Raw genomic sequence first — 20,813 nt, 5'->3', positions numbered from 1 at the left:
AACTGTGGCACAAACGTTTCAAGAAGTACACACTATCATAGTCACCATAACTATTTTTATTACATTACAATAATTAGGAGCAGTACAGTTCATGACAAAAATATTACAAATTTCAGATCACTTCACAGCACATACTCCTATAAACATTTAAAAGTTAATTTTAATTAAAAGAGTGGTCATTTTTAAATTTAATGTTTGATATGACCAACATTCCTAGGTCAGCGCAACCAAATGATGGAAAACAACTGGATCACACTGCATATGTCCCACAAAAAAAAGCACAATGTACAAAATGTGCATGTTTCAGTTTACACTATACAAAAATAGTTAAAATACATTCCAGGTAAACATGTTACATTAAGAAATAGTACTAGTAAGAAATTGGCACTCAAAGGAAAAATGCAAAAGTATTTTCAACATGAAAACACAAGACAGTGGAATTGGAAACTTTTGGATAAAACATTACATAACCCATTTAGCTCTATGGGGAGGGGGACCCTCTGTAATTGACATTTCTGCAAGTGAAAACTTTTTTTTTTCCTAAATTCATATAAATTGCCTATCATCATCCCAAACAGGCACTTAAAACTATTAAACAAAAACAATTATTAACCTAGTTATGACTATTCCTCAAGAACTCATGTAAATGTACCTTTAGGAAGAAATAATTTTCATTTTCTGAAGGAATTTACAGCTATCAGGTGTATGCTGTTCAATTTCTCAATGCAGATTTCACGCTACCCAATACTAACACAGAAATTACTAAATACAAATTCAGTTTTAAAGAAACTGATTTTTTAAAAGAAAACATTAATACAGAGTTACCAAGAAATTGTTATTTTTTGACAATGGAAATGACAGTTTTTATTTCCTACCAAAAAAACTGAGTGTGTGTACATTGTTTAGAAAAAAATGGTTAGAAGAAAAAAAAAATCAGTGGAATACAAATGAGATGAACTTGTGCAAACTGCAACTGAACATGCCTCACAAAGTTTCTATATATATTAGGACAAAATTGTGCAATGGTGGCAAAGATTTTGATAACCTAGAAGTTAGGTTCTAAATTCCTATGCAGTGTGACTCAGTTAAAATAGAGCCTAGAATTCCTAATTGGAAATATTCACTGAAATTATACTACATACTTCTGCTACATTCTTCCACAAACATGTTAATGTCTAAGACTATGTAATTTAGCAATTTTTTTCAACTTCAACAAGGATTTTTATCTTTAAGGCCGTAATAATTACATAAATTTATTTCTAGGATTATGGCTCCCCTTGTAAAATCTCTACAAAAACAAACCTTCCGTTAAACCATTCAAAATTCACATAATAAAGGATAATTACCACTGCCTAAAAAATGTTGCCCAGCTACATCAAAAAATTCAAGAGTCCTAAAAATCCCTCAGTTATGCACTGCAATTCCTGAAGTATGGCCATTTCTTTCTCTTGTGTAGAAACAAGAGGAAGTACTATAAAGTCTTAACACCCTATCTAGATAATGTTCCATAAACCTGTAGTTTAGCACAGCATTTCAGAAACTGGACTGATTTTTTTACATAGAAATTTTCTTTTCTGTGAATTAGTTCAGGCGTCTGTTTATTCATACCCAGATAAATAAAACTATTTTTAAATTCAATTATTTAATTTTAAGTCTATTTTTAATTATTATACAAAGAGACCAACTAGAATAATACACACTTGGGAATTTTAATGTTATTATCTGACATATGATTTAATATGTACTATTAGTTGTCCCAAGAGAATCACATAATTATCCCAAATAAAAAACAATATATAGTCAAGTTTACTCCTTTAAAATAAGGAAGTAAAGTGATTTATATAAAGTAGCTTGATTGAACAGCTTTACTGGAATCCGCAAAACAATTATTTAATTAGAACTGGAAGAAACCTTAGAGACCATATCCCTTCTTGCAAAACTACAATATGCATTATGTTATCTCTGGGTCATGTGCCACATGCCTCACTAAGATATTACAGACCACTCTAAAATATCAGCACTACTTAAGGATAGGGATTATGTCCTTTTTGGAGGATATGTAATATCCCCAGTGCCTTCTGTAGTACCTGGCATCTAGTAGGCACTCAAAATATTTGTTGAATAAATGAATTCTGAAAAGTAAGCTTTGTGAATTAAATTTTAAGGTAGTTTTCATTGTAAGAAGATTTTGCTTATCAAAATACTGGAATGTATCACTGTTACCAGGGCTAGTTCTAATTTTAGGTTATCTAAGGAAATCTTTCAGTACTACCTTTATTAAATTCTTCCACCGGATAGGGTTCTGTCTACTCATAGCAGGTATGAAAATTCCTACTTAGTCACTAATGGACCAGGTAGCAAAGAGATGATGTTCAAAAGGATCAAAGTTAAATTGCTATATAGCTACCACCTAAAAATTAGCTATTAGGTTCAATCTCACTATAGTATCTGTCAGATTATGTTGAGCCTGACTAATGTGACTTGATGGGAAGCCTTCACAGAGATATCCAAAGCAGCAATAAATCTTGAGGTTAGAGTAATTAGAAGTATTAAAAGGAAAGCATCAAGTCATGGGGCATGTAGAAGGGTAGGCAGGCAAGATGACATGAATGTGGGGGAGAGTACTGATACTGACACTGGAGAATGGATACTCAAAAATAAACTTCACCTCTTGCACAACTTTGCCTAAGACTGGCACTGAAGATAACACAGGTAAAAAGTTACAGATTGTGCTGAGATTGACAAATAGGTATATCTTTATGTAAACTGAATGTAAATCACATAGCTGTAATGCTAGATATAGCCTCTGAGATGACTTCTTTTAACATGAAGAAACGGATAGTGATTTGCCCAAAATTGAATTGTAAAAGACACGTAACTAGAATCTAAGTCACCTTCCTCTTAGTCCAGTGATATTTTCACCTCAACACACCGTCTCACTTCAGATATTTAAAAATACATCTTAAACGCATTGTAGGAATCATGTTATTAATTTATTCTTTAACCATTATATATTCTTAAATATGGACCATACTTGTAAAGTGTTTATGAAATGTTACTTTAGCCAGTAACATTGGCTAATGAGAACTAGCCAATACTAGAGATTCTGAAACTTTTTCACTTCATTGTTTTAAAAAAAAAATTAAGATCTTGCCACCCCCTACCCCAAAATCTCATTTAAAATAATGTTTTTAAAAAGTTGTTGGTTGTTGTTTTTTAAAAACAAAAGTGATGTGTCTGATCTGTCAGCAAGACCACCACATCGTGAGAATGTATCTTATCTAAACTCTGCTAGTCCCCACTTTTGACCACCCAGTGCATGACCACACTGAGAGGCCACAGGTATGCAGTCCATACCATGAGACTCTTAATGAAGCTCAAAGGTTCACACAAGGCCTGGCCTTGCAGCCTTGGTCTCTTTAACATCTACTACAGCTAACTGGCCCAAATAATCGTTAACGTCACTACCAGAATTAAAACTATTTTCTAAGACTGAAGTTCAAGAAAAGATTTAAAGTTATGCTAAGAAAAAGCAATCTGACACAGGGAGACTATACTTAATTCCTATGGGAATTTTTTATACATGTTAAAATTTTTTCAATTATTACAAAAATTTAGTAGCATGTAAATATAGCCCCAAAATGGCTGCTATAATCCTCATCACACACTGGGTCTGCCTTAACAGGAAAAGCTATTTAGAGTATTATAGGAATTTATCTAATATGGAAAGTAAATGCCTTTTAATATTTTCCATTGCCTTGTATTTTTTTCCATTTTTTCCCTTTTTATAGAAAAAATATAATATTTTGGGGAGCATGACTATGACAAACAGCAGTGAAAAGACGGAGAAAACCTTTATGAACAGTGTAACTTTACATTCATTAAGGGTGACTGAAACTATAGGACGTTATACCTACAAGATGAATCTACAAGAAGCCCATAAATTCATGTTCCCTCAATGTTTCAGTAAAACCAATCATGAAATCTCAACTGAAGTTATAATTAGTAATTAATCCATATATGTGACTAGATAAAACACAGGATAGGGATGATTCAAAAGCTTCATTAATTTGTTTCACACCAAAGTTCACAATTGGTAAGAAAAATAGGAAGTAATCAAATGCATGCACCAAAAACCCCAAGACAGAAATCTTAGGTATTCAGTTTCCTTTTCACAGGCATTGCTAGTTCAAAAACCAAAATCAGGGAATACTGGCACTTAGAGGAAAAAAAGTTTCCACTGTCATTTAAAAGAAGCATTCAAGATAAAAGCTAACAGTTTGGATGGAGCAGAAAATTAGGTAATGCTAAAACAAATGCTAATAATTTAGTGTAATGTACAAAAATTACCACTTTTACTTAAGTATGCCTTAAGAAAAAAGTACAAATTGTATTTACATAATTATACACTTTGTCTTTGACTTCTTTTTCTTCTTTTTACCATCTTTGCTCATCTTTTCTTTATGTTTTCGAATTTCTCGAACTAATGTATAGAAGGCATCGTCAACACCCTGAAACACATAACAAGTATTAAAATGTGAATATATATGATGGATTGAGGTATACAGATAACAGAAAGGATATATCACTACTGGCGACACTGATACTGAGAAAGAATAAGGACACTTTACATTTCTCTTTAGGCAACTGAATATATATCAGACTTTTAGGATTCTTAAATGTTTTCTTCTTATTTCATCAACATTATAAATAGGAACACTGATTTTTCACAAAAGGCAAAGAAAATCAGTGGTACAGAATCTTACATAAGCTGAACAAATACCTTTTTCCCAATACCTTTTTCCCAGAACTTACTTTGCTACTCATTTTTCCATATTGACACAGTCACCAGATCCAAGTGCATTTGTGCATGTGTTTTTATGTGTGTGAATATGCATTTACACTTAATTATCCCTGAGTTTCTAGATGTTAGATATAAACCATGCAAGTATATACTACTTTCATAAATATTGACAGTAATAACATTTTAGCTCTGGGCTCAATACTTGCTTAATACCATTAGATTTAAATAATTCCCAAGAAATAAACAGTATTCAAATATACTTACAGTTTTGAAATAGTATATATTAAGGCATTAGTTTCAATTCATATACTTAAGATATAAGAAACTTAAAGTGACCCCAAAGAAAAGACACAATACTTTGAAAAATGCAATACCTCTGACTTGTAGAGAAATGAGATAAATCACTTAAATGGTGGTATAGTTACCAATTTGGAGGAGATTCTCTTTTATTTATTATTGTTTTAGTTTCTGTTTAATATATTACATATTCAAAAGTTTGCCATATATAGCCAAATGCTGTAACTTCAAAAAGATTTCCATTTGGTCATTTTGGGACATCTACTCCTGATCAAAGCAAGGTATATAAATAAATAATGCTGAAAGTGAATTCAAATAGGATCATTTTCAACCAAATAATTCATAAAGTGAAAACTAGCACTCTGAAAGTGGTAGCAAGAGATTTTAACCTTGAAGTACTGAAATTATAAAATTATAGAAGTCAATTCCTGTCATGACCCCATTAAAAAACAAATGAAATATAAAAGCAAAATTAAAATATAAAAAAGTATGATCCTCTATGAATTTTAAAATCTGTGAGTAGTAATTCTTTTAAAAAGCTGTTAACCGGGGCGCCTGGGTGGCTCAGTCGGTTAAGCGTCCGACTTCGGCTCAGGTCATGATCTCACGGTTTGTGGGTTTGAGCCTTGCGTCGAGCTCTGTGCTGACAGCTAGCTCGGAGTCTGGAGCCGTTTCAGATCCTGTATCTCCCTCTCTGTCTGACCCTCCCCTGCTCATGTTGTCTCTCTCTCTTTCTCTCAGAAATAAATAAAACATTAAAAAATATTTAAAAAAAAAAAAAGCTGTTAACCTACTGATGCTTTCAAAGAGAGACACTAGAGGGAGTCCTAGGAACAAATACCTAGCAAATAAAGTTGTATAAATCAAGCCACTTTAAGAAAAATGGAAACTGAATTTTTATTTATTTTAACCACTTCTGTTGAATATTCATATAAACACATTAAGTTATATTATCTTGAAAATAAATTAAAAATTTTTTAATTTATCAATGATATGATTCTATTATACTACAAAACTCTACAATTAATATTTCAAAACTGTAAAATTAATTCAAGGGCATTTTCATTTAAGTTACATTTAACTCATTTTCACAACAGATCTAAAAGAAAAATATCATATTTTTAAAGAAGTAAACAGGCACCTAGGTGGCTTGGTCAGTTGGGTGTCCGATTCTCAATTTTGGCTCAGGTCATGATCTCACAGTTTGTGGGATCAAGCCCCGCATAAAGCTCTGTGCTGACAGTGTGGGGCCTGCTTGGGATTTTCTCTCTCCTTCTCTCTCTGCCCCTCCCTCACACACTCTCTCTCTCAACATAAATAAACTTAAAAAAAAAAAAAAAAAGAACGAAAAGCAAACACAGAGCTGGAATGAGAGGCTTGCTCAAGGTTTAAATAAGTAGTTGTAGGATGAAAACCAGAATAGGGGCACCTGAGTGGCTTAGTGAGCTTAGTGAGCTATCAACTCTTGATTTCAGCTCAACAGTGGGATTGAGCCCTGCATTCAGCTCCATGCCTCCATGCTGAGTGTAGAGCCTGCTTTAGATTCTCCCTCTGCCCCTCTCCCCTGCCCCCCCAATTTTTTTTTTTAAAACACNTCTCTGACCCTCCCCTGCTCATGCTGTCTCTCTCTCTCTCCTAGAAATAAATAAAACATTAAAAAAATTAAAAAAAAATAAAATAAAAAAATAAAAACACACCAAAAAACCCCACCAGAATTATTACATGAACAGCGGTGAAAAGTTGAGTGAAAAAAGTCCCCAACAAGACCCCCAAATTGCACTAAATGATGTTCCCCACTTTCTGAAATCATTCATTACTGGTACAACACATGCTTTTCCTTCACCCAAAGGAGAGGAAGAGTGATCAAATATAATTTATCGGCAATACAATCAAGGCTTAATATATATAAACCTTTATATTAACTTTTTTTTTTAATGTTTATTTTTGAGAGAGAGAGAGAGACACAGTGTCAGCAGGGGAGGGGCAGAGAGAGAAGGAGACACAGAATCTGAAGCAGGCTCCAGGCTCTGCGCCGTCAGCACAGAGCCCGATGTGGGGCTCGAACCCACAAACTGAGAGATCATGACCTGAGCCAAAGAGAGAGGCTCAACCGACCGAGCCACCCAGGTGCCCCTATGCTAAACTTAACACATAAAATTCAAAACATTCCAATGATATAATAAAGAACCATTATTTCACAATTCACCAACCCTTGACTAGTTTATAATCCATTCCCTTAGAATGGTATGGAATCTTAAAAGAGGACTAATCCAACTCCCCTACCCTTCACAAATTCCCTTTGATCACAAATGCTTATGATTTCAACTACTTCTATAATGAAGAAAAATGTCAATGGTATATTATAGATAAAATAAAAGAAGAGATAAAATGAAAAACCACGAGACGGGTATATAGATGACACTCTAAGTTAAAAAACAATACACAAATATTTAGGGGACAATGAAAACAGAATGTGGTAACATTTCTGTCTTCTAAGATTCTGACAAATACTTTAGGCTAATGTTGCACTCTTTCTTAATACCGAACTCTTATGTAACTTATTAAAATTAAACAACTGCAATGACTAAGGATACATTACAATTAATTGAAACAGGGCACTGAATTCTTTTTTTCCATATGGGAACTTGTTTTCATACACACTTATGTTAAGACAAAAAATTATCCCAGTAATTTTGTTTACACCCATCCATTTTAGGACTAAGAAAAACACATTCGTGTATTTATTACTGTCAAATTAATTTTGTAAAAATATTTTTATTTAAAATTTTAAGTATTACCAAGTATAATTTTAAATAAAATGATATTCATGCCCACTGAAAAAAGCAAGGATTCATCATACTCACTAGTTATCTGACATTATACTACATAGTCACAAATTAGAAATCTTAGAAAAGTATATGCCTCCACCTGTTTTAAATAAAAATTAAAGTGTAAAACTTATTCTAAATAGTTCTACTTTTAAAAAAAAGTTCTTTTCAAACTGCATTGTAATATTACATTTTACCACAGTTTTTGAATTAAGATATTGCTCTATCTGATACTCAAAAAATATTGAGTTCATAAATCATAAAAATTAATGCCAGTCATGCTTTATTTCTTCTGAGTTTAGCAGATTAGTATACCATGTATCTTCTGGGACGGACTCTATAATTCAGATGTACATTTTATGCTTTTGGGAGATATACTATTTCAGAACTCAAATCAATATAATAAAAACTACTGAGTTAAATATTTTCTGAGCAAGACCAAATTTAATGTGGGCTGGTTTAGAAAGGATACTCAGAAATTCCACTCAGTAAATCCAAATGGGCAGTTACTTTGTTAAATCATGGTCATGCAAAGATTAAAAATACATGATTCTGGCTAAGATTCTACTGTTTGAGAATCAAACATAAAAGAGGCTATTTCAATTTAACATGCCAAGCATGTAACAGTTAAGAACAGTACATTGGATATTATGCCCATTTAAGGCTATGAAGAACGATTCTTGGATAGTGGAGAATCATGAAAAAAACGTTAGCTAATTAATATGACCACGGATAAGGATACTGGCATTCCAAACAAGAGCAGCAGCCAAGACTCAAGGAAAGGTGAGAAATAACATGGGTTTGTTTTGTTTTACATAGGACAAAACAAAAAACAAAAAAACCCTCCAGGCAAGGAGGTTTTAGGAATCAGGTCAAAAGCCAAAGGTTAGAGGGGTAAGAAGATGTTAAGATATATATGCTATGAAGTTTGAGATTTTATTCCATAGTAACAGGAAGCCAGTGACTGGACTTAATGAAAAGACAATGACATTTCTTTTAAGTGTATCTCTTTGGCTGCACTGTCAATAAAGGCAGCAACAGGTAAACAAATAAGTTATAACAGTCCTATCAAGAAATGAGGTGATAAAAGTTGGAATGTAACATCAAAGGAATTTGTGGTTGCTTCCAAATGGGAGTGCACAAGAGGGATGTAAGGGTCATCCCAAGATCCCCAGGCTTCTTACTTCAGTAAAACAGTGATGTTGCTGCCACCGAGTTAGAGAACACAGGCAAAACGTGTTTGCTTGCAGAACGTCCAAAAGAAAGGATACACTGTAAGAGCGGGCCCTTCCCCACCTTCTGGGCCACTCAACCTTACTACTCTTTACAGTTTCTTTTTTTTTTTTTTTCCTCTCTAGACCCAACAACAAATGTAGTCTATACCTATCAAAACTGTGTCAATTATAATTAATACACATTAGATTAAAAATAAGTGTAGTGGGGCGCCTGGGTGGCTCAGTGGGTTAAGCATCCGACTTCAGCTCAGGTCATGATCTCACGGTTCGTGGGTTCAAGCCCCACGTCGGGTTCTGTGCTGGCAGCTCAAAGCCTGGAGCCCGTTTCAGATTCTGTGTCTCCCTCTCTCTGCCCCTCCCCTGCTTATACTCTGTCTCTCTCTGTCTCAAAAATAAACTATAAAAAAATTTTTTTAAAAATAAGTGTAGTAATGATGGAAACAAACTACTAATTTCTTATCTTTTAATACTGCCCATCAGAATCCCACATGCTAGGTAGTTCTACAGTGGTTGCTACTTGGTTACCTCTGAAAAACATCTGGTTTCTGCTGAAATTAATATGCTGAACTTACCAGATTACATTACAATGCATTTTTTAATTTTCACACAGCCAGGAGTCTTTTCTTCTTTGTTGATTTTTTTCAATCTGTATTGTCGGATCTCTCTCACCAATGTATAAAAAGCATCCTCCACTCTCTGCATTGTAAAACACAACTTCTTTAAAGTCTGTTTCATTGGTAACTGTAATTTATTGGGACAGCCTTGTGCAAGAAGTTTGAAATTATGATCTTGAGAATTTCTTTTAAAAACAGACATCAGATTGTTTCCAAAAAAAGTGGGGATGCAGTTTTAAATATGGGCTTGAATCCTGGTTTGTTCTTTCAAATCACTGTTTTGTAATAGAACTGGAATTTTTTAAAACAATTTAAATTAAGAATTAGGGGAGATCATGAAAAACCTAGGACCTATATTAGTATTTGTGTATCAACTAATACAATCGTTACAGTTTGCTAGTCATGAAAGTAATCAGCGCTTAAACTAAAGTCAGATTTAAATTATTTGACTCAGGAAAAACAAGCATCCCTGCCTCTCCCACCCTACATGGGGAGGGAGAAAAATGGAACAGAAGGGATATTTAAAATTAAACACACACACAAATACCTCAAATTTTATAAAATTGGGTCAAGGGATGGGAATCTTGACGTCTATCTTCAATTAAAACACTGTCCAGACCATTTCTAGGGTCCACGAGTGGAGACGGACTTTTGTAGTGGATAGCTACATTATTTAAATAAAAATGCTACATGAGGGCCATCTACCATAATATGAAAACATCACGAACTGTTTAAAGTACACACACAGAATAGTAACAGTGCATTTTGTTTCCTTATTAGAAAGAAGTCTTAAAAATAATTTTTAGAGCACTATCCAATTATATTGGCTTCATATCTTCCATTCTAATTTAAATACTCTAAAGGGACAAAAGGGATTTCTGCCTAAGGCTACAGTGAGAAGGCTATGACAACAAATATATGATCATATGGAGATTAACAAAGTTTTTAATGTCCTTTCCAGTCTGGAAAAGTAAGCAGTAGCCAAAGGGGTATTCAGCTGACTGTACTCCTAGTTTATCTAGAAAAACAAAGCACCAGAGTTGAAGCTCACATCTAACAGATACCTACAAATACTAATCTCTGTGTAGTGCAAATTAATTTAAAAGATTAGTATTTGTGTCTATTCTTCTGAAAGAAAATGTAAGTATTTAGAAAGATTGGTATATTTTATTGCACATTTAATTTTAAGACATTAAACAGATTAATGTTTTTACTTTTAAAAATGAATTACTTGCTATGGGTATTGGCATACTTGAACTCTCTGGGATTGGTAACATCAGTCTTTCTGAGCCAAATATGACAAAATGAACCCAGTACCTAGAAAGCAAATACATATCAAAGATATGATTTGTGGTTTTAAATTCAATCAGGCACAAAGAAGTGGCCATTTAGATATTAACTGAAGTAAACCAACAACTAAGGCTTTATTTTTGCATGCAGAAGTTAGCATACATTCATTGCCTATATTGTTTAAGAAAAAANCTCAATTCTTGAGGGTATATTAATTTTTATAAATCACAAGAATATATTAAGCACTGCTTCAGTAGAATTCTATAGTTTACCTTTAAAGTAAAACTTTAAAATTCATAAAATTGGGTTTTGTTAAGAGGCATTTAAATTTGCTGTTTATATATATAAAAGAGAATATGATTCTCTTTTAATTCAAAATCAATGCAAGAAATTAAAATATAAATATATACACATAAAAATAAAACAAACCAGGTAAAAGCCCATATTTTTTAAGAATGTAAACTTTTACTCCTGTTTAATAAAAAGTCATAAGATCAACAGAAAAGTAGTAAAAAATGCTAGGGTGTAGGGAACAGGGTTTTGGTCCCCTGCTAATTTAGCAGAAGCAAGTTTTGATTGTAACTTATTTCTAAGATCATTTTGAACATTCTACTTTTTAGGTGTGCACATCCCCATCACCAGTACAAGATAGATGATTTTTGTTTCCAGCAATGCAGAGAGAGAACTGGAGGCCAATAATTAAAAAGAAGAGATTACGACCCATCACCAAGATTTTCAGCATTAGGGCCTCAGTGGCTAAGATAATAGTGAGAAAGTTATTCCAGAGTGACTCTGTTCACTTTTTATTTTTACTAATTGGAAATTACATTAGATTTTAAAGTTAGTTATTTTCTCAGACTTAAACTGTTATTTCTCAGACTTCTCATTTTTCAATAATATGACTTAGAATGATACTGACATTAAGAAAACATTATTTATCCTTGTGTGTACCTTCAACCAGTGGCACTACCAGAGAAAACTGGTTTCATACCCCAAACTGTGTAGGTAAATTTTAAAGACAAACTGTAGCTGAAACAGATGTCCAATATGCACTGTGGCCAGCTGCTCTAAGCTCTTAACTGGCACCCAATGATTTATTCTTAAGAATATGGCTCAGTGCCACACATACTCATTTTCAAATGTTACTAAACTTTCAGAACAACTGAAAATATTTATGTAAGAACGAAAGTGTACAAAATGTATAATTTTTTTTAAATCAGGAAATTTGACAATAATTTCAGCTCATCTATGATCTGAAAGCACACCTGTGAGACTAAGGAAATAAGAGTACTCCAAGCCAGAAGAGGAACAGTCAACCAACAGCATCACTCTGTATCCTGGTGCTTATAATGCTTTCACTAAGCGACTTCATTTCGCACAAGTTCCTGATGAGTGGCTTATTACCAGCAAAAATTCTTGCAAACACTGTCAAGGAAATAACACTTGAAATACTCTCAGTAAAGAGAGATGCAAGACTACTAGCTTTTTTGGTGGACAGGCATGGGAGAAATTAGATGTACTCTAAAAACAATTCTGTATTGCTGTATTTCTCAAGAAACATGGCTAAACTCTACTCCATCTCTGGTACTACTGACATGCAGCAAAACCACTACAAGGGAGGTTATGCATGGTGCACAGCAAGTGCTCAGTAACTGTTTTATCTTTAACTTGTAAAAAGTTAAAGTTCAAGATATTTATCTCATGTACACAAACTCAACTACAAACTATTAAACAGAAATATGGCACATAAGGAGTTTCTTATTTGGTTTGCTTTAAAACAATTTGATCAAAAGCCTTCTTTAATTAAGGTCTTCTCACAACTAATTTTAAGTATCTAGAAATTAACAATAAAAACCAGGAAATTAATCACTCAACATTTTTAAGTCTGTAAAACTAATTTTCCCATTATGCTCAATTCAAGACCTCCAGAAAGCAAAAATGGCTGAATCAGGAGTAGCAGATATGCTAAGAATTCTGCTTCTGTCATCCACTTGACCGAATACTCCCCAATTCTGATTTTAGCAGACTGGAAAACACACAGCTGATTACCATGGTGTCAATGTTTTGGTTTCAACAGTCTTTGCCAACACTGCATCCACTGCCCAATGCCAGAAAAATCTGGCAATTACTAAACTACCCAGATAAATGTGAAATAGGGGTAGCAGTCTTTATATAGGAACATAGAGACCACATAAAGCGTACTAGCAGAAAATAAAAATTACTCTGGCCATTTAGATGTAGACTAAAATATTAGAAAAATATACAATTCATTGTATTCTAGCCTATATGATGGGCTTTTTAAATTACAAATCAATTAATTTCATAAGATATATATTCTGCAATTCTGTCTTAAAAAGTACTAGAGTAAAACTCCTAGTTTCCCTTTCATAGAATATGTAAGTTTTATTTTAAAATTATGAATGTTAGCCTGTAAATTTTAAGTCAAAAGTCTGGCCTAACATCTAGCATCTTATCAAACAATATGGTTCCCCAGAGAATCAGGGATCAGCACACTACAGGCCGCAGGCCAAATGCAGCCACAGTCTATTTCTTGTACTGGCCACAAGCTAAGAATTATTTTTGCATTTTTAAAGGGTTGTAAGAAAAAAAAAAACTGAAACAGAAACGGCTTGTGGCCCCCAAAGCTTAAAATAACTTATCTAGCCCTTCTAAATGAAAGTCTTATTCCTACTAACTTGACTCATAATTATGTTTGGTGTTTGTGTTTTAGGTTCATGCTCAAGGCTAAAACTTAGAGCATGAAACAAACTGCTGCTGATAAAATGCAACAAGTGTATATATATTTATTCTGTTCTAATAGCAAATAAATAATAGCAGATGGGTAACAAAATACCCTGCAGAAAACAGAGCCTCAATTTTCCAGAAAAACTGGAAATGTAAATTTTTAAAATTTTTACATATTTCATAACCTCCACAAATACTTGGAATAGCTCTGTAAGGTCTCCAAAAGCATGCAAATATCAAATTAATTTCAGCAGGGGAAGATGAATAAATCTTTGAAAGGCAATCAACAAGTCAATGAAATAAAAAGAAGTTAAAGATCAGAAACTAAAATATCTAAGTTATAGTTTAGCAACATAAATTATATAAAGATATGAATAGGTTATAAATATTAGAAAAGCTGAGTGTTAGAGGAAATAAAGTACTACAAGTATGCCTTTATATTCCTCTGTATTTTAACTAGACCATCTCTACATAAATATCTACCAAGCAAATTTAAATCAATCCACTTCCATATCATACATACTATATTCACCCTCCCCGCCTCCCCATAAAAAAACTAATAAAACCTACAAATCTACTTTAAAAGGAATCCAGGTAATTTTCAGATTAATTATGAATGCTGTGATCTAGCAAAGCATTAACATCAAACACTAAGAATAAACTAGTACTTCTTAGGTAGAAACTGTACATGACACAACTAAAAGGCTCTTATCACTGAGAAGCAGAGGGCAACATTGTTGGAATAACACAATGACTCCCTTTTACCATCTTCTATGTAGTCGGTCCCCTTCCCCAGGTGTGGTCCACACATCAAATCAACATCACTTGAGAGCCTGTTAGAAGTGCGGATCACAGGTTCCACCTGAACCCACGGTTTTAGAATCTCGATTTGAATAAAAAGCCCAATCCATTCATATGCATATTAAAGTATGAGCAGCCCTGCTCTATTTGCAACCCTTTATAACATTAGGCAGAATCTCAGATTTTTTTTTTTTGTAAAATGTGAACTAAAATATTAACTAATGTCTAAAAAGGATCTTTTAAAAGTTACAAGTAATCCAAGTTAATAAAATGTTAATAGTATGATTTAGTAGTAGGCATGTTTATAAACGTTTTCAATAACATTCCCTCCATTTTAAATTTGGGAGAAAAGTTATAAATATTATAATCATGTTTTCCGAGTGCTTCCTCTATAAGGGAAATCAAGAAGTCTTGTTGGAGAACATCAGTAAAAAGAAAACAAAAACCAAACTCTTCCCAGTCTTTAGGACCTGGGAATGGATTTGAATGAAATCTTAACTCCTCTAAAGTGAAGTGCTATATACCAACTTCTTTCTTTAACCTCTAAGTCAGGTTTTAGAATGAGCTATCTGTACTATAATCAAACTGCAGAAATTCAGCTTTTTATCCCCGTAAAAAACTTAAAATAAAATTCATTGTTTTTTCAGTGTGCATCAAATCTGTACAGCCACTGAAGCAGTACATAAGCTTTTCCACTAAGGAAACAGACATATACACTAGCTGAAGGTGTTTACCTTTTACAGACTTCAGTGAAAGTTTTCAAATATGTGTTTTTATTAGTTTAACCTGTTTTATATGTAATGAGTTGTTCATCAATTTTCTTAACTCCTAGCATTACAGAAGTTAAATTCCACAAAATTGTTTTTCTGGGTTCACAGGTACACATAACTAGCAAAGCCCAAAAATAAACATTCAGCTTGTGTGGAATATAAATTGATCAATTTCTTAGTATATGAAAATTATATTCCATCATATCCTTATGTATTCCTTTCTAGAATTTTTTTCTATATGTTAAGCTCTCATTTCATAGGTTAAATAATGTCACCTGAAACTATTTTTATTTCACTTAGAGAAAAAGTTACTTTTAAAAATGAAGATAATTTTTGAAAAACAAAATTCAGGATCAATCTGGCATTAATTTTGGTCGTAACAACACAGCAAATGAATAACTGAGAATTTGTTTACTTTCTAAATATCCTCTCGCTTTAATAAAAACTTTCTCCAAAAATAAATATATCCTTAAAAAAATTCTACCAAAGTAAAATTCTTCAAATACAACAAAATTTAATCTAGAAACACATGACCTAATACTCTTCAAAAACAGTTCTAAAACAGGAAACTCAGTATTTGTTCCCCTGTTCTTTGACTTTATAAATATAACAGTTTAAAAAAATTCCCACATTTCTTGAATGCTGAATGTAAGATGTGCTGTGTTTAAGAGAAATGTTCAATGTGGAAAGAAACCAAAGCCAAAAGTAATACCATGGACACTGGATTAAGAAATGCTGCCCTTTCATATCCTTAAAAGAACATTTATCAAGTAAACATTGTTTTATTTTCTATTTTCTTATTTTTCTTATTTTCTATTTTAGCATAACAGAAAGAAAAACTAAGTTATATTAAATAACGGTTATGCTACAGGTATGAACATTTATCAGTGCTCTTGCCCTTCTGCCCTCAAAATGATGTCATTAGAATAAAGGTTAGCAAATTACGATTAATGATTAAAATTATGATATAGTTTGCAAAGAACAGATTCATATTGATTACAATTTCACTTACCTGTCTTGTCTTTGCTGATGTTTCAATAAAAGGAATTCCATAACTTCTTGCTAAGTCCTGAGCCTGTTTTGTATCTACTGTTCTAGAAGGCAAATCACATTTATTTCCTACTAGGACCATAGGTACATCTTCAGAGTCTTTAACTCTTTTTATTTGTTCTCTGGAGAGAAGAAAAAAGTTACAACAGAAACATTAGTAACAAGCAATCTTTCAAAAATTGTCCATAATTTTGTTTTATAAAATATGTCTGAAAGAAGGCATTTAATGTAATTCCTAGTTCCCACCACACCAAATATTCCTTGCTTCTTCTAGTTATTCTTTTCTCCATTTTAAACAGAGAATTTCTGTGTGTCTTAAAAGATAAAATACCCAGAAATACAGGAAAACTACAATCTAGTAGGTTCATATGCAGGTAGATCGTCATGATAAAACAGAAAACATTGAAAACTTCTAAGCCAAAAAAAGTGCTATGCCTAATTTTCAAAATTATAACTTTACAAATACTGTATATGTTATTAAATGTACGCGTACAAAATTAAAAATGTTTATACAAAACCCAAATTACAACACTGACCTCACTGTCATATACTTTTCTCAAAAAAGGGACCACCAAGGTGGGAAGATTCTGATATCTATGTGGACAACATTGATGTTACTACACTGTTTATTCTGTTAAAATTCCTTCTATAGGTTGATTTTTTTCCCCAATAAGATGTGCATAAACTCTAAATTTGGGGTAAATTTATATTCCTTCACAATTGTGAGTGAATTTCAAAGATACACCATGGAGTAAGAAGCAAGTAGACAACAGAGTCAGAACTGGTTCAGATTCTCAGTTCCCCTACTCATTAGCTAAGTAACCTTTATAGCTTAACAAACATATCGACACCAATTTACTATTCTACAAAAACACTGTCACCCACTCAAACTTTTTTCTCTCTCACCAGACTACAAGGAAAACATACTGTAGGAAATGTATTAGGTAAAATGTTAAACCTCTTAACTGGGCTAACTCGCTGTTATAGAACATAGCTAATGAATGGGATATTAATATGCACTTTTTTGAAAACTGGAAATCCTCAAAGAAATAGAATATAAAGTATACTCAATACAATGACTCTTTTAAAGTAGTCAATTTTACACAGATTTGTCAGATTCTTTATAAACTGTAATTTTTCTAGTATTTCAATCTTTTACAACTTCAGAGTTTGTTTTTCTTAACTATCTAAAGCCAATGTTTTTCCAGTTCCAAGAAATTCTACACTAAATATACTCAATTATTTTTAAGGCGATTTGAGTGGTACCACCTCAATTACCTTTTCATATTTTTGTGGATGGTTTTCATTTTTACGATGGCTCTAGCTTGAGGCCCTGTGACCCTAGCGTACAGTGGTTGAGAGTGGTTAAGGAAGGATTTGAAGTCAAACAAGCCGAGGTTTCAATCCCAGCACCGCCACCCATGCAATCTGGAATCAGTTACTCAACTGCTCTAGTCCTCAAGAACTTCCGTTTGTAAAACAGGGATATAATGCCTACCTCATTATTATTTTAAAATTCAAATGAGATAATTTATGCGTGGTAGTCAGCAAAGACTCAGGAAAGGAAAGATATAATTACTCCTCAAAGTCATTTTATTATCAGTTCAAACCCACCTATAATGGTGAATGTCTTCAAATGATTTAGTATTATTAATGGCAAATACACAAAGAAAGCCCTCCCCAGTCCTCATGTACTGGTCCCTCATTGCACTGTACTCCTCTTGACCTGCTGTGTCGAGAATATCCAAGAGACAGGTTTCTCCATCAATTACTACTTGTTTCCTGTAGGAATCCTGAGAAGGGAGAAACATAGTCTGGATTATTATGGTGCACCTCTTACTTTTTAAAAAAGGTGTTATGCACAACTCAGCAACATAAAGACAACCCAATTCAAAACTGGGCAAAGGGCCCTGAATAGGCACTCCCCCAAAGAATATATGCAAATGGCCATTACGTACAGGAAAAGATGCCTAACATGTCATTAGGGAAATGCAAATCAAAACCACAAGGAGCTACCATTTCACACCCATTAGAATGGTTCTTATTTTTCTGAGTTGATTTACTTTGAGAGAAAGAGAGAGTGTGAGCAGGGGAGGGGCAAAGAAAGAGGGAGAGAGAGAATCCTAAGCAGGCTCCACACTGTCAGTGCACAGTCTGACGTGGGGTTCGAGCCCATGAACCAAACCATAAGATCATGACCTGAGCCAAAATCAAGAATCAGATGCCACCCAGACACCCCAGGATGGTTATTATCATTATTTTAAGAAAAGAAAGAAGGAAGGAAAGGAAAGGAAAGGAAAGGAAAGGAAAGGAGGGAGGGAAGGAAGAAAAGAAAGAAAAACAAGTGTTAGCAAGGATGTGGAGAAACTAGAAACCTTATACATTGCTGGTAGGAATGGAAAATGGTAAAGTCACTGTGGAAAATAGCTTGGCAGTTCCTCAGGAAGTTTAACATAGAATAACCATATGATCCAGCAATTCTGTTCCTAGACATATAACCAAAAGAATTACAGCAGGAAGTCAAACAGATACTTGTGTGCCAATGTTCATCACAGCATTATTTACAGTAGCTAAAATGCAGAATGTATACACAGTGGAATATTATTCAGCCATCAAAAGTTAAATTCTGAGATATGTTACAATATGGAAGAAACCTGCAAAACATTGTGTTAAGTGAAATAAGCCACACAAAAAAAGGCAAATATCTATGATTCCATTTTCACGAGATACCTAAAATAGGTAAAGTCACAGAGACAAAAAATAGAATAGAGGTTATATGGGACAGGAAAAGAGGGGGTTTTATTGTTTAATGGGCACTGAATCTGTTTGGGATGATGAAAAACTTCTGGAAATAGAGCTAATGGCTGCTCAACATTGTGAATGTACCTAATGACACTGAATTCTACACTCAAGAATGGCTGCAATGATATATAAAATATATATTATATATAAGATACATATTCCTTACAATTTAAAAAAAGATTTATAAAAAAGTATTATACAGAGATTCAACAATGCAAGTGTTCATATTATTAACAAAAAGACCCAAATGCTCTATTAAAGAAAATAATTATTACAGAAATGGGATACCTCTACCAACTCTGTTATTCAGGATGATTTAGAATGGCAAGAAAAATCAATAAATTTACAAATAATTGTCACATATCTGTTTACTTACAGTCAAAAGAATGCATAATGTCAGTACTGAGGATTTGAATGCACTTATCCATTTCTGAAATCCTGGAAACATCTAACAGCCAGATATGATAACTCTAGAGAGCATGACTGTTGTATCTGCAAATCTGTGGGGCCTCTGTTAAAAGAGGGATCAAGAAAGGGTGGGGGAAAGATGGATATCTTAAAGAGATTGTGCAACTCTAAGATTGAAGAAGGAAAGTGAGTGGATAACATTATAGAATTTTAAAATGAAAATCTTATTTTCCTCACTTCTGATTAATACTTAAGACTTCATGTACTCTCCGTCAAAACAGGACTCAAAAAATAAGGGAAAGGGATGGTGTAAGGTGAAGTCATGGAATAAGAGGAAGGGCTGAAAATGGGTATCAAGTGTAAAGCAAGGCCTTATTGGTTCTTACTGTTCCACATGTGGGCTGTAGTTTAAAATGCCCTCAGTTCATGAATTACTGCAGAGACCATTCTATCATTAAAGAAAAAGAATGGTCATTAAAAATCATGTTTTTGGAGTGTGGAGGTTCCTCAGGAAACTAACACTAGAACTCCCCTATGACCCAGCAATAGCACTGCTAGGAATTTACCCAAGGGATACAGGAGTGCTGATGCATCGGAGCACATGTACCCCAATGTTCAGAGCAGCACTCTCCACAATAGCCAAAACGTGGAAAGAGCCTAAGTGTCCATCCACGGACGAATGGATCAAGAAGTTGTGGTTTATCTATACCATGGAATACTACATGGCAATGAGAAACAATGAAACTGGCCATGTGTAGCAACATGGATGGACCTTGAGCGTGTTATGCTGAGCAAAATAAGTCAGGCAGAGAAGGACAAATTTCATATGTTTGCACGTATAGGTGGGTTAGAAGGAACTCAACGGAGGACCATGGGGGAGAAGAAGTGGGGAAATGGTGGCGGAAAGGGAGAGAGGCAAACCATGAGAGACTCTTGAATGCTGACAAAAACTGAGGACTGATGGATGTGGGGGGAGGGGGGGATGGGCATGGAGGAGGGCACTTGTGGGGATGAGCACTGGGTGTTATGTGGAAACCAATTTGACAATAAACTATTTGTAAAAAAAAAAAAAATCCTGTTTTTGGTAAAATATTTGAAAATTCTCTATATAACACAAAGATATATACATATGTAGCATGATCCCAAATATATGAATATATCTATATACA

General features: G+C 33.6%; 1 protein-coding gene across 2 annotated transcripts in view; it reads right to left on the bottom strand.

Moving 5' to 3' along the window:
• Nucleotides 1–35: 35 nt before the first annotated feature.
• KRAS (KRAS proto-oncogene, GTPase) overlaps nucleotides 36–20,813 on the bottom strand; it is a 35,734-nt gene continuing 14,956 nt past the window's right edge. The window contains exons 2-4 of one of the 2 annotated variants that reach the window (XM_077774593.1): nucleotides 18,049–18,227; nucleotides 16,397–16,556; nucleotides 36–4,511 (exon numbers count right to left, since the gene is read on the bottom strand). In XM_077774593.1, the coding sequence (XP_077630719.1) occupies nucleotides 4,395–4,511; nucleotides 16,397–16,556; nucleotides 18,049–18,227 (456 nt within the window). In that variant the 3' untranslated portion in view covers nucleotides 36–4,394. Of the gene's footprint in view, nucleotides 4,512–9,740; nucleotides 9,861–16,396; nucleotides 16,557–18,048; nucleotides 18,228–20,813 lie in introns of those variants that run through there. The other variant, XM_077774594.1, reaches the window with a different exon arrangement.

This window comes from Crocuta crocuta, unplaced genomic scaffold (assembly GCF_008692635.1).
Source record: "Crocuta crocuta isolate KB4526 unplaced genomic scaffold, BGI_CrCroc_1.0 scaffold176, whole genome shotgun sequence".
In the NCBI taxonomy this organism is placed as follows: Eukaryota; Metazoa; Chordata; class Mammalia; order Carnivora; family Hyaenidae; genus Crocuta; species Crocuta crocuta.
The sequence above is the reverse complement of the archived record's forward strand: the minus strand, read 5'-3'. Positions and strand labels throughout refer to the sequence as shown.